Here is a 16,966-nt window from a genome sequence, read left to right on the forward strand (position 1 = left end):
ATGACAGCTGAGACTGCTTTTCGTGCGATAGTGGATGCGCCGAGCTCGGCTAGACACTGCCGCGTGGACAGTCTAGAGGGGTGGTATCTATTTTTAGCCGTCTTTTGTATGCCTGCCTGCTTACAGTACAGCGCTCGCCAAGATAAACGTGAACACACAGCGCCCAACAAAGTGTAACAGACTTGTTTTTCAGCCGATTTTACTCAAATTTTCGACTTACTATGCTCAAATTTTTCACTGTTTCTCAAAAAACGGTTGTATAAACGGAATGGACGCATCAGAGGGGGGTCGCATCGGCGGGATTATACTGTAATACCGAAATGAAACTAAAATAATGAAATTAATAAGCATTTATAACCAAAAATTAACTTAAATCATAAAAAAACTAATATTTTAATGCAGTGAATTCTCAATATGTATGTAATTTATTTAGCTTGAAATTTGTACCGCTAATATATTTACCAACAAGTTTGAAAAAAAAAATACAGTAGAATCCCGCTGATGAGACCCCTCACGGTTTTCGGAAAAACTGACTTATAAACGGAATGGTCGCAATAGAGAATTCGGGCCAATTCCCCCCTACCCCCCCCCCCCCCCCAAGGACACCCAACCAAATATATCCAAATACATAAAAAATCGTCTTTGTTCGCTTAGATTTCATATTCAAATAGTCTATGGTGTAAAAAAGACAACTTTTTAAATTCATATTACAGTACAGTATTTAAATAGCATGATGTCTCCCGAAAAAAAGATACCCTAGAAAGCAATATTGATCCTCCCATTGCCGAGAAAAAAAAATTTCAACACAGTGCAGCGTGTCCATTTTCGCCATCTTTGTATAGAAAAAAACAGACGATTTAGTGTTGAAATGATAACTTTTTATTAAAGGTTTATTATGTCTCTTGCGGGCAATATTAGTGTGGCGTTTGAAAGGTTGCGCCCCGTGATAACGGGTGGTCTGGCGGCGCTTATCGCTCTGGTCCGTCCGGCTGACGTGCAGGAATGCGAGACGTAGGGTAGTATAGTGGGGAGGGGGTGTGGACGGGTGAGGGGAAGGAGAGCGGAGCTGCTGGCTGCGCACGCATCTACTCGCCAGTCGCCACTGTCTGGCGACAAAGACACTTGTATTTTATTCACTGGCTGAGGATGGAACTTAGCAAAGTAAATATGTTTGCCGACTTGGGCAGGCAGTAAGTTGTTTAGGCACTAGGCCTGCGTGTCAGTTAGGCATGATCGGGCAGGCTCGGGCAATCTCGGTCGGCTTTGAACACTACTTTGTGACTCAGAGCAGTGAGCATGTGCCGTGCGTGCGCGCGCGTGTGCGTGCGTGAGGCTGGCACGACCTTGACCACTTCCGCTTGATGTAGGGCTCGCTCTCTTTTGTCTCTGTCTCCCCCCCTCCCACAAATATATTGGCTGGCAGGTCTCCCTAATACGTCGTCTGCTTAAATCCACGAGTCCGTGTAAATAAAAAAACGAGTCACAATCGTCAACAATGCTTTGCAAAATCAGGCCAAAATTGTAAGCAAATCAAAATCCGTGTAAAACTGCGTGTGTCGTCAACGATCGTTCATAGAATCAAGCCAACAATGTTACCAAATTAAAATCCAAAAACAAATGCGTGTGACAACAATTAGTATTCACAAAAACAAACCATTAGTGTAACCAAATCGGCGTCCAAGAAACAAAGCTTAATAAGTCATCAACAATCACTAATAAAAACCAAGAGAAATCCGAATCAACAAGCGAGAGTAGCATATCTACAAGTGAGCAAGATCACACTAACCAGTCGCAAGACAAAGGCACGGGACCGGAACGGCAATATACGCGCGCATAGATGCTATCAGGTGCTGAGCGCAGTTTACCGGTATTGGCTAGCGTGGACAGTCTAGAGGGGTGGTATCTATTTTTAGCCTTCTTTTGTCTGCCTGCCTGCCTGCTTACAGTACAGCACTCAACAAGATAAACGTGAACACACAGGGCCCAACAAAGTGTAACAGACTTGTTTTTCAGCCGATTTTACTCAAATTTTTTAATTTCTCTGCTCAAATTTTTCACAGTTTCTCAAAAAACGGTCGTATAAACGGAATGGACGCATCAGAGGGGGGTCGCATCCTGCTACTGACTCACGAATATCGTTTAATTCTCCTTGTGTAACTCTTACTTGCGTAACTAGTTGTTGAGTTATGTCAGTTATTTTAAGTTCGACTAGTTCTACCAATTCGGACTGCATTTTGGCTTGTTCAGTTTGTACCCTAGTGAGTTCTTCTGATATATTCCGGGAAAGCTCCTCGGATAATTGTTTCGCTTGTACCGACTGTTTACTTACTTCCTCTGATAATTGTTTCGTTTGTACCGACTGCCTACTTAATTCCTCGGATAGTAACTTAATATTCTCTGCCTGCTGTCGCGCCTGCTCTGCCTGCTGCTCTGCCTGCTGTCGAGCCTGCTCTGCCTGCTGCTCTGCCTGCTGTCGAGCCTGCTCTGCCTGCTGTCGAGACTGCTGACGGGACTGTTCGGTAATTGTATTTACGGCACGCATCAAATCCTCCATGGTAATTGCGTTAGTGTGGTTACCTCCTGTCACGGCCGCGGAAGCAGAGGTTTCAGCTTCCTCTATGGCGCGAACCTCGTTCTCACTATTTATATCAGTTTCTGTATTTACAGGCTGATTTGTAATTGTGTCCTCCTTGTCAATGCCGGTTCGTGTACGTCTCAGAAAGTAATTACCTTCATCGGCGGACATCTTGTTGTAGCGGTGGACGTACTAGCAACAACAATCTACACAAAGCACTTTCAGGGCAGTTGGGAATCCTGCGACCGACGATCCCTCGTTGTCGGGCCCCACTGTTGGTCGACAGTTTTTCTGTGGCGCGAACGTGTGTCTCTGTCTATGACTATTACAACTGCGTTTGACACAGTTAACACGTCACAGTTACTTAACCTTGAGTAATTACAGATGATAGTACGGTGTAGTGTATGTTAAAGATAATGTATGTTAAATGGCTGGCAAAGTATGGTGGTTGGCTGTACTCGTGTACGATTAATAACAAAACTGATAACGTTTAATAATTAAAACAATATCAAATGGTATTAATTGTATTGTAATACTATAATTGATATAATTTCAACACATAGATATGTACAACCCTTAAACTGAAAATTATTGATCTGAATAGATTATCCTAAAGTTGGACCAGCTTTTAAATAACCTACCAAATACAGATAGCCAGACATGAATAGATTTGGGTCCAGTTTCGATACCACACCGTCATTACTGAATTATCAAGGTTTGCAACTACCGGTACCGACTAGCTCAAGTTGTGGTAGGGCAGGTTCTTCGGCCATTCAGGACTGCTGGGTAGATCGGTGTATGGTCGCAGGAACTTGTAGAAAGGGACGCTGCAATAGAGTTCTAATCCACTACGACTGCCGTAGGCTACGACTCATTGACTGGATCGGCGACATCAAAATGGTCCTGAAAAATTGGTACAAGGAAAGTTCTCACCACGAGATGGCAGGAATCAGATGTAGAAGTCGCGATGCTGGAAGCACTCGCGAAACGCCTCGTATGTCGTGTGAAGGCGTATACCCTGTATTCTGAGGTAGATGAACTCAGAATTCTCCTATCTGAATACTCCGTTTATACTGTAGTATCTAACTATCGTAGCGGACTCGATCTTCTTGTTTCCTTTGCGGGCACCAGGTTTTTGGCAACACATCGCAAGGGAAACGTCTTCTCTCGAACATGGCGTCCTAGAATCCTTCTCTATTCCTCCTTTTTCAACCTCAACTTCCCAGGAATTGTTGTAGCAACCAGCGAGCTCGCAACTAGCAGGAAGAAATACTCAGCAGTTGTAGTAAAATCCAATGTACGGTAATTAAACCTGTGTTTAACTCATGTAAAGCTTGCAGAAAAAGCAATAGGCGTCCAAAGAATAATTAAATGAAGACAATAAATTATTAAACTGCTGCGATTTCCAAAGACTAAACATACTGGCTGGCCTTAGCTATCCATATTAGTGTGATTGCTGGTACAACTTATAATACAAATACATATTTAAATATAATAATTAATTTACAATAAACATGAGATAATGAAATCAACCTGTAAACGGTTGACTGTTTACAGAGCCCCCCCAAAAGGTTGTTATGACTAATTAATCCTTAATTATCATAATGAGCTTTTAACTTAATAACAAATAACACTAACAAAATGGTATCCCTCTCGTGCAATCACAGTGTTGTCGTGTAACAAAGTCTTTCCAAGTCCATGTGATACTCATAATGCACGTGATAGAAATACTATAAATTAATATCACTCCAACAAGACATAATACAAATCACATACGTACATAAAACACTGAATTATGCCTGAAAATTATGCATGACGTTAAGATTTGACATATTATGTACAATAGAAGAAATAATAGAACTAACAAACATTTCATACACTCAATTACAATGATCAGTCGATTCTCTTATTCGAAACGTTCAATGTCTTTTTGGACTGATTGAAATCTTGAGTTAAATAGTGAGTATACATATACATTAACTTGAACAAGTATGAAGAAACATATTCGCGTTGAACGAAGTCATTAGGGCTTCAAAAAAAAAATATCTTCTTGTGTTCGAGTTCATACAGCAATATATGAATCTACGATGGAGTGTCGTTTCACTTTCGAATCTTCGTTGTTCGGGTGTCTAATGTCACTCATCGCTGTACCGTTACTCGAAGAATCACTTCACCACTTAAAGTGTCATTCAGTTTCTCTTATTCAATGTACTGGCTTAGGTTACTGGCTAATCTGTATCCCTAATATAACTAATCACAAGTGGATACAACCTAACGTTGAATCAAGTGTGCACCATTAATGAAAAATTGTTAAACAGCATTATGTGTGCTAGCAATGTGTGTTAATGATGTAAGGTAATATATTTCAGACAACTTCTGATAAATGTGTATGTCAAGGGATTGGTGTGAATACAGATAGACTTAGAATTATACCTATATGTTAGAACTTTATGTGCCAAGAAAAGAAAATCGAAGTAAGTATATAAGGATGGCGACGTTGAAGGACAACAGATGTTAGAGCATATGTGTTATCATGAGTCAACTGCAGATAGTGTAATACTGTATCAGCCTTAATCTCAAGGATTGTAACAATGACGTGCCTCGATGAGTCAAACAACAGCTACTTCTTTCGACGTAAAACATCTCAGGACCAATTCTTCCAAGTAGCTCGGATGATTTCTCTTCGTAGCTCCGGCGCTTCCAAGACGTAGACTAATAGCAGAAAATGGCGAAAAATTTAAATTTTTCAAAAAAAATTCTAAATTCATTTTAAAACATGTGGCATCGCTCAAGCTTGCGCATCGGCTAAGAATATTCATAACTCCATTCTAAAATGAAGCAAATCACACCACCACACAGCATGGTTGTGACACAATATATATATATTGACACAATCACAATGTCTACACTGGCGCTCCAGCTCAGTGGACTCAAATCGTCGATACGTGCTCTGCGCACTTACATAATTCACAGGTATCACCTCCCGTGAACAATAAAATAGTTAGCTGCAGTATGCGGAATCGTTTTAGCGTTGCGACATCATATTAATCTAATCTTCAAGGTAGAGTACGACTCGTTAAAATTATGCCAAACAATGTTACTGATGTAAGTACTGTCTACTGGATGCTCGGCATATTCAAATACTCAAAAATCATTTGCGTACTGACGTCCTTAATTTTCGAGATGCTTATACAACCGCAGCTGCGTCAAATTGAATCGACCCACGATTCTCTCGCTGTCTTTCTCCCTGAGTTGATAGCAATTCTCGTTGATTTGCTCGCACTCAACATATGGTCCTTCGTACAAGAGGAATAACTTCTTTGTTACGTTCTCCCATAACTTACTGATAGGGTTGGTCCTTCGTAATACGAGGTCGCCTATATTTAATTTTGTAATTCTCTTCTTTCTTTGGTGTTTGAGACGTTTCTCCGCGGCTAAATGTAACCTAGCTCGAACTAATTCTTCTATCTGTGCTCTTGACTCGGCACTCAATTCTCTCGGTTCTTCGTCGTGTGTGTTTCGTCGTATAGTCGGTATCATGGATGCGGGTATGGCCTCCGAACGTTGAGCCGTTAGGATTTCATGTGGGGTTAATCCCGTCGAACTGTGTATTGTGTGGTTGAGTATACATTCAACAAATGGAATATAAGTTAGCCAACTTTGCTGAGCATTGTGACAGTAGGCTCTGAGCATGTTACCTAGGTTCCTCATCTGTCGTTCCACAGGGTTGCTTTGTGGGTGACGTATAGAAGTGGTGGTAGGTATAATACCTAGTTTGTGTATACCTTGCTGCCAAGTATTACTTGTGAACTGAGATCCTTGGTCAGACAAAATGCGATCTGGTTTCCCAACAGTTGAAATGAATAGTTTCATTTTTGCTAAGACAATTTCAGATTTAGCGTGCACGATAGCATATAGCTTCGTGTATTTAGAGAAGATGTCCATAATGACAATTACATGTTTTACCCCCGCTTTCGATGTGGGCAACGGTCCGAATAGATCGATTGACACTAGTTGCAGAGGCTTCTCCGGTAAGATAGCTTGGAAAATTCCTTCCATACTCGCAGTCGAGTGTTTCGACTTTTGACATAAGTCGCAGCTAGATACGACTTTTCTAATAGCTTTCTCCATGTTAATAAAATATACTTGTCTTCTCAAAGCTTCGTACAATTTACTTGACCCTATGTGTCCTAGTGATTCGTGAAGTTCTTGAATCATGTTATTCTGCATACTACGGGGTATGACTGGTTTCCACTGGTCCTCCATAGGTGACTTAGGCTTATTATTTCGGTACAAGATGTCTTCGTCAGAAGTACTGTACAATAAATGAATTTTGTGAAGTGGTGGTAGTTCGATTAATTTCTTTCTAACGATGATACAAAAATCATCATGCTTCTGATCTGATGCAAGGCTGTTAAACATTTCCTGTAGATTGGTGTTCTTCTCAATGGCACCTGTTACTGCCGTAGCAATGAGAAATTGCTTGTTGTTCTTAACGTGACCTGGCGATGTATTCAACATGTCGGGAGCACGACTCAGATAATCTGCGACAAGGTTATCTTGGCCTTTCACATGGTGAATATCGATATCATACTCTTGTATGAGCAAACACCAGCGCGTGAGTCTACTACCGAATGTCTTGCCCGTCTTCAAACACGTTAGTGCCTGGTGGTCTGTCATTAGTTTGATACGCTCGCCAAGGAGTAAATCTCTAAACTTCTGTAGCGCCCAGACAATAGCTAACGCTTCCTTCTCTGTCACAGTATAATTTCTTTCTGCCGCATTCATAGTTCTGCTAGCCATCGCTACCGTTTTCTCGATGTCGTCTACATCGCATTGTGCTAGATAACACCCAACGCATAAGCTGATGCATCTGTGTACAACAGAAATGTTTTACCTTGTATCGGATGACGGATAACTCGCTCTGTGACAAACAATTGCTTCAGAGAAGTAAAAGCTGCATGTTCTGTATCCGTCCAATACCACTGTTTGTTTTTCTTTAGCAGTTCGAAAAGGGGTAATGCCACTCTAGCCACTTGATCAGAATAATTTCGGTAAAAACCTACAACTCCGAGGAATGCTCTTAGCTGTTTTATATTGCTCGGTGTGGGAAAGTTCGTTATTGCACTGAGTTTGTCTGGTGCAGTTCGAATACCGGTCGGTGTAAGTAAGTGACCAAGAAAAGGTAATTCTTCCCTACAAAATAACGACTTGCGCAACTTCACAGTCATTCCAGCGGATCTTAGTTTTGAAATTACTATGTTCAAATGCTGCATGTGTTCCGTGAATGTACTGGAAGTTATTAAAATATTGTCTACGTAAGAGCGTGCGAAGCCACTACACTCTGGTCCTAACGTAGCGTCCAGACATCTAGTGAATTCTGCCACGGCGTTGCAAAGTCCAAAAGGCATGACTTTGAATACAAACTGATGATTCTTAAACAGAAAGGCGGTGTACTGCTGTGAATCAGCTCTGAGTGGTATTTGCCAATATCCTGCAGAGAGATCAAGGGTGGTTAAATACTTTACCCCTTGATAAAGTCTTAAGATGTCACACGTATTCTGGGGACTCTCACGATCTTTCACAGTTATCTTATTGACTTCACGCGCGTCCAAACATAATCGTACGCTACCATCTTTTTTTCTCACACAAACCATTGGATTTGCGAACGGACTTGCTTCTCGCTGTATGACATCCCAATCTAACATTAACTTCAAATATTCTTCGGCTTCGTGCAGAAATTTAGCAGGTATAGGATAAGATTTCCTATGAAACGGTTCTCCTGGTTTCACAATGATCTTAGCCTCATAGCGGTTGTTTCTGCCAGGTTTATCGGAAAATACTACTCTATGGTGTACGAGTAGGTTAAACAACTCCTGCTTTTGATTGGGTAAGATGGTTTTTACCTCCGAAACTGCTTGTAATAAATCTTCAGTTGTAGCTATTAAAGAATCACTAGTGCTACTACTACAAATCTGATGTAGACGCATTTCCTGTTGCAGTAGACCAACTAATTTGTCGGATACTTGCCATTTAGCAGGTGGGTTAGTCACAGTACCATCCTTGCAAGTCACTAACCATCCCCCAAAATCCAGTGTTATACCATACTTAGTCAGAAAGTCGGTTCCCAGTATTACTGGTTTCGCTAAGCCTCGAACGATCAATACATTGGCTGTCTTAGTCCGACCAAACCCATCTATGGTTAAAACTGTTTGTTTATTTATCACCGGACTGGCTCGTGAAGTTACACCTAGTATTTTTAGACTCGGAACGGGTAAAATAGGTAATTTGAAATCAGTTTTCTCAATTTCAGAAATCAAATTTTTGCTGACACAGCTAATCTCAGCTCCACTGTCTAGTAAAACTGGTGTGCAAATTCCACAAATACGCAAATTTAGTTCTGGGCAGATAGCTTCATGTTTTTTAACTACCCACTCATCTTCGTGTGACAAGAAATCCCGTTCGTTTTCACGCATTGAAATGGTATACAGATTTTTTTTCTTTTCAGTTGCGACTAGGATTAACCCCGGTTTACTGTCTTCGATCGGCGTTCGGGGCTCACTATCACCGATCACTCCTAGTTTAATGGATTAGATGCATGGGTGGCGCTAAACGTCACAGTGTTCTGTGGCGATTTAGTCGGAAAGGCCTCTATGCCTTGCGGAGTAGCATAGTATGTGACAGGATTAATAGGTTCCTGTCTCTGGAAATACCCATTATACTGCGATGATGATGATGACGCTTGGTTGTTATGGAATGATGACTGGGGAAATTGTATAGCACCATTACAAGTGGTGTCACTTTGCAGTAGGTTGATTTGTGGTCTGTTAGTAGATTTTTCTTTGGGTGGCTGTCGATCGCGTGGGCTATTCTGATAAGTCGACTTGTCACTTTGCTGACCTTCATAATATGCTGGCGCAGAGTCATCGTGATGATAGTCGGAATGCCTCGGAGCATGTCGCTCTTCCCTGTAGCGCGGCGACCAGAGTGGCCGTCTAGGCGAGGAGGAATTAGTACTTGCTTGTTTGCCGCCGCCCCACTCTTTCCTAGGCGTGGAATTACCATCATGTTTTTCCCTTTCCGAATATTTTTGGTTACAGCTGTTCCCCCAAGACTGGTTGTATTTTGATCGACCGAACTTCTTATACCTCCATCCTCTATGGTATGAATTGTCGCTGCCCTGGCCTTGGTACCAGCTATTTTGTCTATGTTCCGCCTTGTTGTTGCGACAAATAAGCGTGTTCATCTGTGGTGATTTACGATTTTTATTATCGTATGAGTTATCATTACGTTTTTGATTCCACGGCTGATAAATGGGTGGTTGTTTAGTATTTTGTGTCCGCTCTGTTTCGTCGCGCAAGTTGGTGTTGTGGTTCTGACGATCTAGTCGGTCATAGGCTAGGAGCTGCTCACGAAAATCGGAGATGCCATCAAAGTTACGCCCTGTCAGATGCAGTTGGTAACGCATCGGGAGTTGACCCAAAATCATGGCAATAAACTCATCATCGCTCATACTGATGTCGAGGTACCGTGTACGCTCGAACATATCACTGATATGTGCTTCTAACGATTTATTTCTTCTAACGTCATATTTTTCCCCGTGTAGCTGCGCACGCAGGTTTCCCTGGATTTTCATGCTCCAGTATTGTTGTAAGAATAATTCGCTAAACTGGGCGAATGAGTTGACGGAGGATTGGTGAACTTCCCACCAATAGAAAGCTGTGCTTTTGAGACATGTTTTTAGACAACGTAATTTTTCCGAATCAGTCAGTTTAAAACGCACCGCATATTCTGTGAACGCCTTCAAAAACTTCTGAGGATTTTCTACTGATTTAGCGGAAAAAACAGGCATCTCCTCGAGCCAGTGTCTTGACGGGTGATTTAGTGCTGTGGCAGCATCCATTACCACGATTGGTTGGTCTGGGGATGTGCTGGCGATCACGTGATGCGTGTTGTGCGTTGGCGTGTCCGGACGTGACGTCACAATCGTGTGTCGTTCTACGGGCGATGGCTCGGCCGCAGACTCGATGTCAGTTGGTACACCTGTTTCGTGCAACGAGATGCGTTGTACACAGCTTTCCAAATAATTAATTTTCCGTGACACGGTTTTAAAGTCGTCGGAAGTAGCAGCCTCGTGCTGTCGCAAATTTCTATTTATCTGTGCAAATTGCTCGTCTACGATGTGTGCGTAATTATTAATTTGTGTTTCCGCAGTTATTTTTGCGGTTTCGATCGATGTGGATTCGGCAGCTTCGACTTTTTGTTGCAATTCTGTGATTTGTGAATCTAGTTCGGCAAATTTTCCTGCTACTGACTCACGAATATCGTTTAATTCTCCTTGTGTAACTCTTACTTGCGTAACTAGTTGTTGAGTTATGTCAGTTATTTTAAGTTCGACTAGTTCTACCAATTCGGACTGCATTTTGGCTTGTTCAGTTTGTACCCTAGTGAGTTCTTCTGATATATTTCGAAAAAGCTCCTCGGATAATTGTTTCGCTTGTACCGACTGTTTACTTACTTCCTCTGATAATTGTTTCGTTTGTACCGACTGCCTACTTAATTCCTCGGATAGTAACTTAATATTCTCTGCCTGCTGTCGCGCCTGCTCTGCCTGCTGCTCTGCCTGCTGTCGAGCCTGCTCTGCCTGCTGCTCTGCCTGCTGTCGAGCCTGCTCTGCCTGCTGTCGAGACTGCTGACGGGACTGTTCGGTAATTGTATTTACGGCACGCATCAAATCCTCCATGGTAATTGCGTTAGTGTGGTTACCTCCTGTCACGGCCGCGGAAGCAGAGGTTTCAGCTTCCTCTATGGCGCGAACCTCGTTCTCACTATTTATATCAGTTTCTGTATTTACAGGCTGATTTGTAATTGTGTCCTCCTTGTCAATGCCGGTTCGTGTACGTCTCAGAAAGTAATTACCTTCATCGGCGGACATCTTGTTGTAGCGGTGGACGTACTAGCAACAACAATCTACACAAAGCACTTTCAGGGCAGTTGGGAATCCTGCGACCGACGATCCCTCGTTGTCGGGCCCCACTGTTGGTCGACAGTTTTTCTGTGGCGCGAACGTGTGTCTCTGTCTATGACTATTACAACTGCGTTTGACACAGTTAACACGTCACAGTTACTTAACCTTGAGTAATTACAGATGATAGTACGGTGTAGTGTATGTTAAAGATAATGTATGTTAAATGGCTGGCAAAGTATGGTGGTTGGCTGTACTCGTGTACGATTAATAACAAAACTGATAACGTTTAATAATTAAAACAATATCAAATGGTATTAATTGTATTGTAATACTATAATTGATATAATTTCAACACATAGATATGTACAACCCTTAAACTGAAAATTATTGATCTGAATAGATTATCCTAAAGTTGGACCAGCTTTTAAATAACCTACCAAATACAGATAGCCAGACATGAATAGATTTGGGTCCAGTTTCGATACCACACCGTCATTACTGAATTATCAAGGTTTGCAACTACCGGTACCGACTAGCTCAAGTTGTGGTAGGGCAGGTTCTTCGGCCATTCAGGACTGCTGGGTAGATCGGTGTATGGTCGCAGGAACTTGTAGAAAGGGACGCTGCAATAGAGTTCTAATCCACTACGACTGCCGTAGGCTACGACTCATTGACTGGATCGGCGACATCAAAATGGTCCTGAAAAATTGGTACAAGGAAAGTTCTCACCACGAGATGGCAGGAATCAGATGTAGAAGTCGCGATGCTGGAAGCACTCGCGAAACGCCTCGTATGTCGTGTGAAGGCGTATACCCTGTATTCTGAGGTAGATGAACTCAGAATTCTCCTATCTGAATACTCCGTTTATACTGTAGTATCTAACTATCGTAGCGGACTCGATCTTCTTGTTTCCTTTGCGGGCACCAGGTTTTTGGCAACACATCGCAAGGGAAACGTCTTCTCTCGAACATGGCGTCCTAGAATCCTTCTCTATTCCTCCTTTTTCAACCTCAACTTCCCAGGAATTGTTGTAGCAACCAGCGAGCTCGCAACTAGCAGGAAGAAATACTCAGCAGTTGTAGTAAAATCCAATGTACGGTAATTAAACCTGTGTTTAACTCATGTAAAGCTTGCAGAAAAAGCAATAGGCGTCCAAAGAATAATTAAATGAAGACAATAAATTATTAAACTGCTGCGATTTCCAAAGACTAAACATACTGGCTGGCCTTAGCTATCCATATTAGTGTGATTGCTGGTACAACTTATAATACAAATACATATTTAAATATAATAATTAATTTACAATAAACATGAGATAATGAAATCAACCTGTAAACGGTTGACTGTTTACAACAATAACACTGAAACCTCCTATTTTTTAAAACAAAATTAGCCTAAAAAATAAAACCATATAATCTTGTCCCTAGATATTGATAGCAAGTCGGGCGGACGCAGTAGCGGATCCAGAGGGGGGGCTAAGGGGCTCAAGCCCCCTCCAAAAGCATCTGGGTCCACTATTGTTTAAGTGTTTGCCTTGATAAAGCCTAGCCTCAGCTGGGTCAAGCCCCTCCCAAACCAAAATCCTGGATCCGCCACTGGGCGGACGGGCGAGCGCTCGCGGACCTGTACCTTCCGCAGACAGCGTGTACTTCCTCCTGTCGATGTTGACGTCCGCCCCGGCGCTCATGTCCCAGTCCTCTGTGACCACCAGGGCACACACCATGCTGCCCCGCCTGTAGCCGGCGTACGGCGTCAGCAGGAGCACCGCCCCTGACACGTTCGTGCACGTCTGCTCGCGCGCCATCTCCCACGTGCTGCGCGCCCCAAAGGTGTGCTCCGACTTGTACTACAGTCACAAAACCCCACGCAGACGCATCAGAAACTCGTCTTCTGAAACATGCTACGCTCAGAAACAAAGAACTTAACATCAGTTATATTCTGTCTGAGTACTGAAATACACGGCTCTTGGCTATACATTGAAACCCAGTGGCATATCCAATAACGGAATAGCACACGTCATTGTCTCGCTACTGGCGCTGGCTACATTTTTATAAGTGGTACACAGCTGCAACGTAGACGAAAAGATAAAGGTTATAACGTTTTAAAACATCTTTAAAAGAAAATTTACTCTCATCAGACAACGTTGTATCTCTGTTACTTAAATAAGTAAGCGGGAACATCCAAATGAATATTAGATTTCAACTTTAAAATACATTGTTTTATACGGGAAAAAAAACCTACACAGAGCGCTCAGAATCTAAATAATCATGCGACATTTGTGCTGGAAATTTATTTTCTGCAAATTTTGATGTCCTAAAATAACGGTGCGACAATTATGCGCGTGCGACTATTATGCGACAAAACACAGTAAATTTCAGACTGTTAGAGGTGAAGTCTACCTCTGCAAGAGACTCCATCAGCTACTACTGTCTTAAATGCAAACGTTTCTACCTAAGCCAAGTTTCGTCCCAAGATCTGTAATGTAGAAGTCTTACTGAGGAAGGCACAAGTTACAGAAGGTTGGGGGGAGAAGGCTCACCTGCATGTACAAGTTGGTGTCGACGTGGTCCGCGTCCTGCTTGTGGAAGAAGCTGAAGGACATGGGCGTCACCTGGGGAATGGAGCTGGTGACGGACGTGTTGAACTCCGCCCGGAAGTCCGTCTCGGACCGGGAGTACTCCCCGGAAACGCCCGCAGAGATGCGCTGGTCCTCCTGCCACTCCATGGTGCCGTTCGCACGGACCCTGTCGCCCTTGTACAGAAACCTGGAACAGTCAGACCACAACAATACAAAATTGAAGAGAACCATAATTTCACAATAACGAGGATTGCATTAATCATTAACATTAAAAAATGTGAGAGGGACAGAAACAGTAGTTCCGTGCCAAGCGTGGGAACTCCAGGACAAATGTATCAGAATCGGAAAGACATGAGAAGGCAAACCCCTAATTATATGTATGCAGAGTTTTTTTTCATGTCATGTAACTTGTGCTTTGAATGGGTGATTTTTGAAAGTGTGCCATAAGCTTATATGTGATTAGTTGTGGGGAACATGTGACCACCTCCCTCCTACGTGGACGGAGACAGTCAGGTCGGTCAGTAGTTTCTGTGTGGTCAAGGTACTGAAGGGTCGTGGTCGAGGGATGGCTCGAAAATAAATAAAAATGTAATGAGTTGAAGTTAATTTCACAGATGTGGTCTGGGCAGCGCTGATTTATAAACATTTTTGGACTTTTTATTTAGATTTCGTTGACTGTAGTAGTGGGTGTTAAGCCCGCAACGAGACTTTAAAATTTGTTCTTAGTCGCTGTTCCTTGGCTTGTACCATGAGTTTGTATGATAAATCTTAGTTTTCTTCTCTTCAGACATTTCGGTACCATTTAAAGTAAATTGTTTTCTTGAAACGACGAACCTTTGCTTTGTGAATAATCAGAACCAGTGTTGTGGTCAGAAAATGACTGCCACTGTTTTAGTGTGAATTTTCGGTCAAGAATAATTAAACCAGTTAAAATCAGTAATTGTTCTCAAGAGACTTTATTTTCATCATGAATCATTTAGAGCAACGTTTTTATACAAAATTTGAACAGTATTTTCGAACCCACCTAATCCTTCAAGTGTTGTTACGTATGTGCACAATTTGGAGCTAGTCGGAGGTCTGGATTGTGACAACTTTGTGTTAATTTTTCTGTTACACTTACAAATAATTTGTCCTCGAATGTCAAACAAACCTATTTTGCCATTGGTACTTAAAACACTTTTCACCAGGCCTTTGCAGTAAGAATTAACATGATCTTTTTCTTTTCTTTTCTTTTTTATCAAATGAGAAATGAGACAGCAATACAGAGTGCAGAGTGTTTAAGCCTGGGAGAATATAAAATGCAATTTACCTACCAACAGGCAACCACTGGCCTGAGGACACTACATTATTTGCTGCTCTTACAGGTTTTAAAGAAGTTTGTTACCAGTCATACAGGTCAAGTGGCATAAGAGCAGCACTGGAGTCAGACAACAGTGTCTCTGTATCAGACCACAGATAGTTCAGCAATTTGCCATTCATGTATTTGGAATAACATGAACGCAAGAGTAATTCCACCTCAATAACTGTACTGTACAAAGGTTTTATAGTAAGATAAGTGTTCTATAGCATTCAAGCACAAGGTGATTTGTGAGTATGAAACTTACAATAAAATGACCAGGAGTTCTATAGCAAGGACAAGGTGATTTGTGAGTATGAAACGTACAAAATATTAAAATAATGACCAGGTTGGAAGAAAAGAAAAGAATAAGGGGGAAGTTCTGTGCTTAACTTAACAATATGTATATTTTTTTGTAAACTCAATAGAATTCAATGCTGGGACTAATTTTTTTTTTTAAATGGTTTTATTTCTAAAACACAATTACAGCCTCATATAAATGATTCTGTTTCCAAAAATTTATTTCCCAGTTAAATGAAAATCACTTGTAAATTTGGATGTTTTCTTTCATCACCATATCCACAAAGGTTTTTCCAGGGGCTATCAGATTGAAACCAAACTGATGTCGTCACTCGAGATAGAGATATAGGGACTCCAGTAATAATCTAAGCTTCACATTAAGCGCAGGTGACATTACCCTCCGGCGACCTTGGCGGACTTCCAGTGCTCGAAGGGCGTCCGCACGTGAGAGCTGACCTGCAGCAGTATCGCGTCCTCCCTCTCGAACAGCACCGTGGTCTCCGTGTGGACGGCGTCCTGGGGGCTCCACTCCACGTGCGCCGACGACTTGTACTGCGTGCCTGACACAGCCGCGGACATAGCAGCCAGGGGCGTAGCCGGGGGGGGGGTTAGGGGTTCTAACCCCCCCTCCCCTTCTTAGCCACCATTTTTTTTCTTATCTTAAAGCAGGTTAGCTAAAAGCCTGGGTGTCTCACTGCTATCACCGGCCACTGCACTGGAGGGGGAAGAGAAATCGAGCCCTACCGATTCTCCTGCCCTTCCCCTACCCCTGTCGCGAGCAGAAGCTATGAGGTTGTGACGCCGCGACGGGTCCCAAGTTTTCAAATATCTCACACCTACTGTATTCAACCAGCGCGGTAATTATAAGCAGGCGGTGACTGGGTGACTCTTCAAAGCTAAAGCTAATTATTTCCAGGAATAGGCCAGTGTTCTGCCGAAACCCAACCAATTTTATTCCTTTTTTTTTTTGTATTGTCGAGCTTCGAGCATGATTCATGATTTTGAGTGGACGTGGACTAGGCACTTGGATTGATTAAAATATCTTTAATAAATTTCTTACTTCAAAACTCAAACAATTTTTTTATTAAAAAAAATAATATTTTTACCATTACAATATTTAAAGTTAAGTACCGAAAACTGCTGAAATAGCACTATTTTACACCTTAAAATCCAAATTTTTCCGGGGAAGGACCATGCTTCTTAACCCCC

The 16,966-nt window shown here is 42.2% G+C and overlaps 1 protein-coding gene across 2 annotated transcripts in view; it reads right to left on the reverse strand.

The window, feature by feature from the left end:
* LOC134540049 (uncharacterized) overlaps positions 1–16,966 on the reverse strand; it is a 212,193-nt gene that overhangs the window by 140,088 nt on the left and 55,139 nt on the right. For both annotated transcript variants that reach the window (XM_063382494.1, XM_063382493.1), the window contains 3 exons: positions 16,155–16,317; positions 14,083–14,308; positions 13,173–13,389 (listed from right to left, as the gene is read on the reverse strand). In XM_063382494.1, coding sequence (XP_063238564.1) covers positions 13,173–13,389; positions 14,083–14,308; positions 16,155–16,317 — 606 coding nt within the window. The remainder of the gene's footprint in view (positions 1–13,172; positions 13,390–14,082; positions 14,309–16,154; positions 16,318–16,966) is intronic.

Source organism: Bacillus rossius, chromosome 16 (assembly GCF_032445375.1).
Source record: "Bacillus rossius redtenbacheri isolate Brsri chromosome 16, Brsri_v3, whole genome shotgun sequence".
NCBI classification, from domain to species: domain Eukaryota; kingdom Metazoa; phylum Arthropoda; class Insecta; order Phasmatodea; family Bacillidae; genus Bacillus; species Bacillus rossius.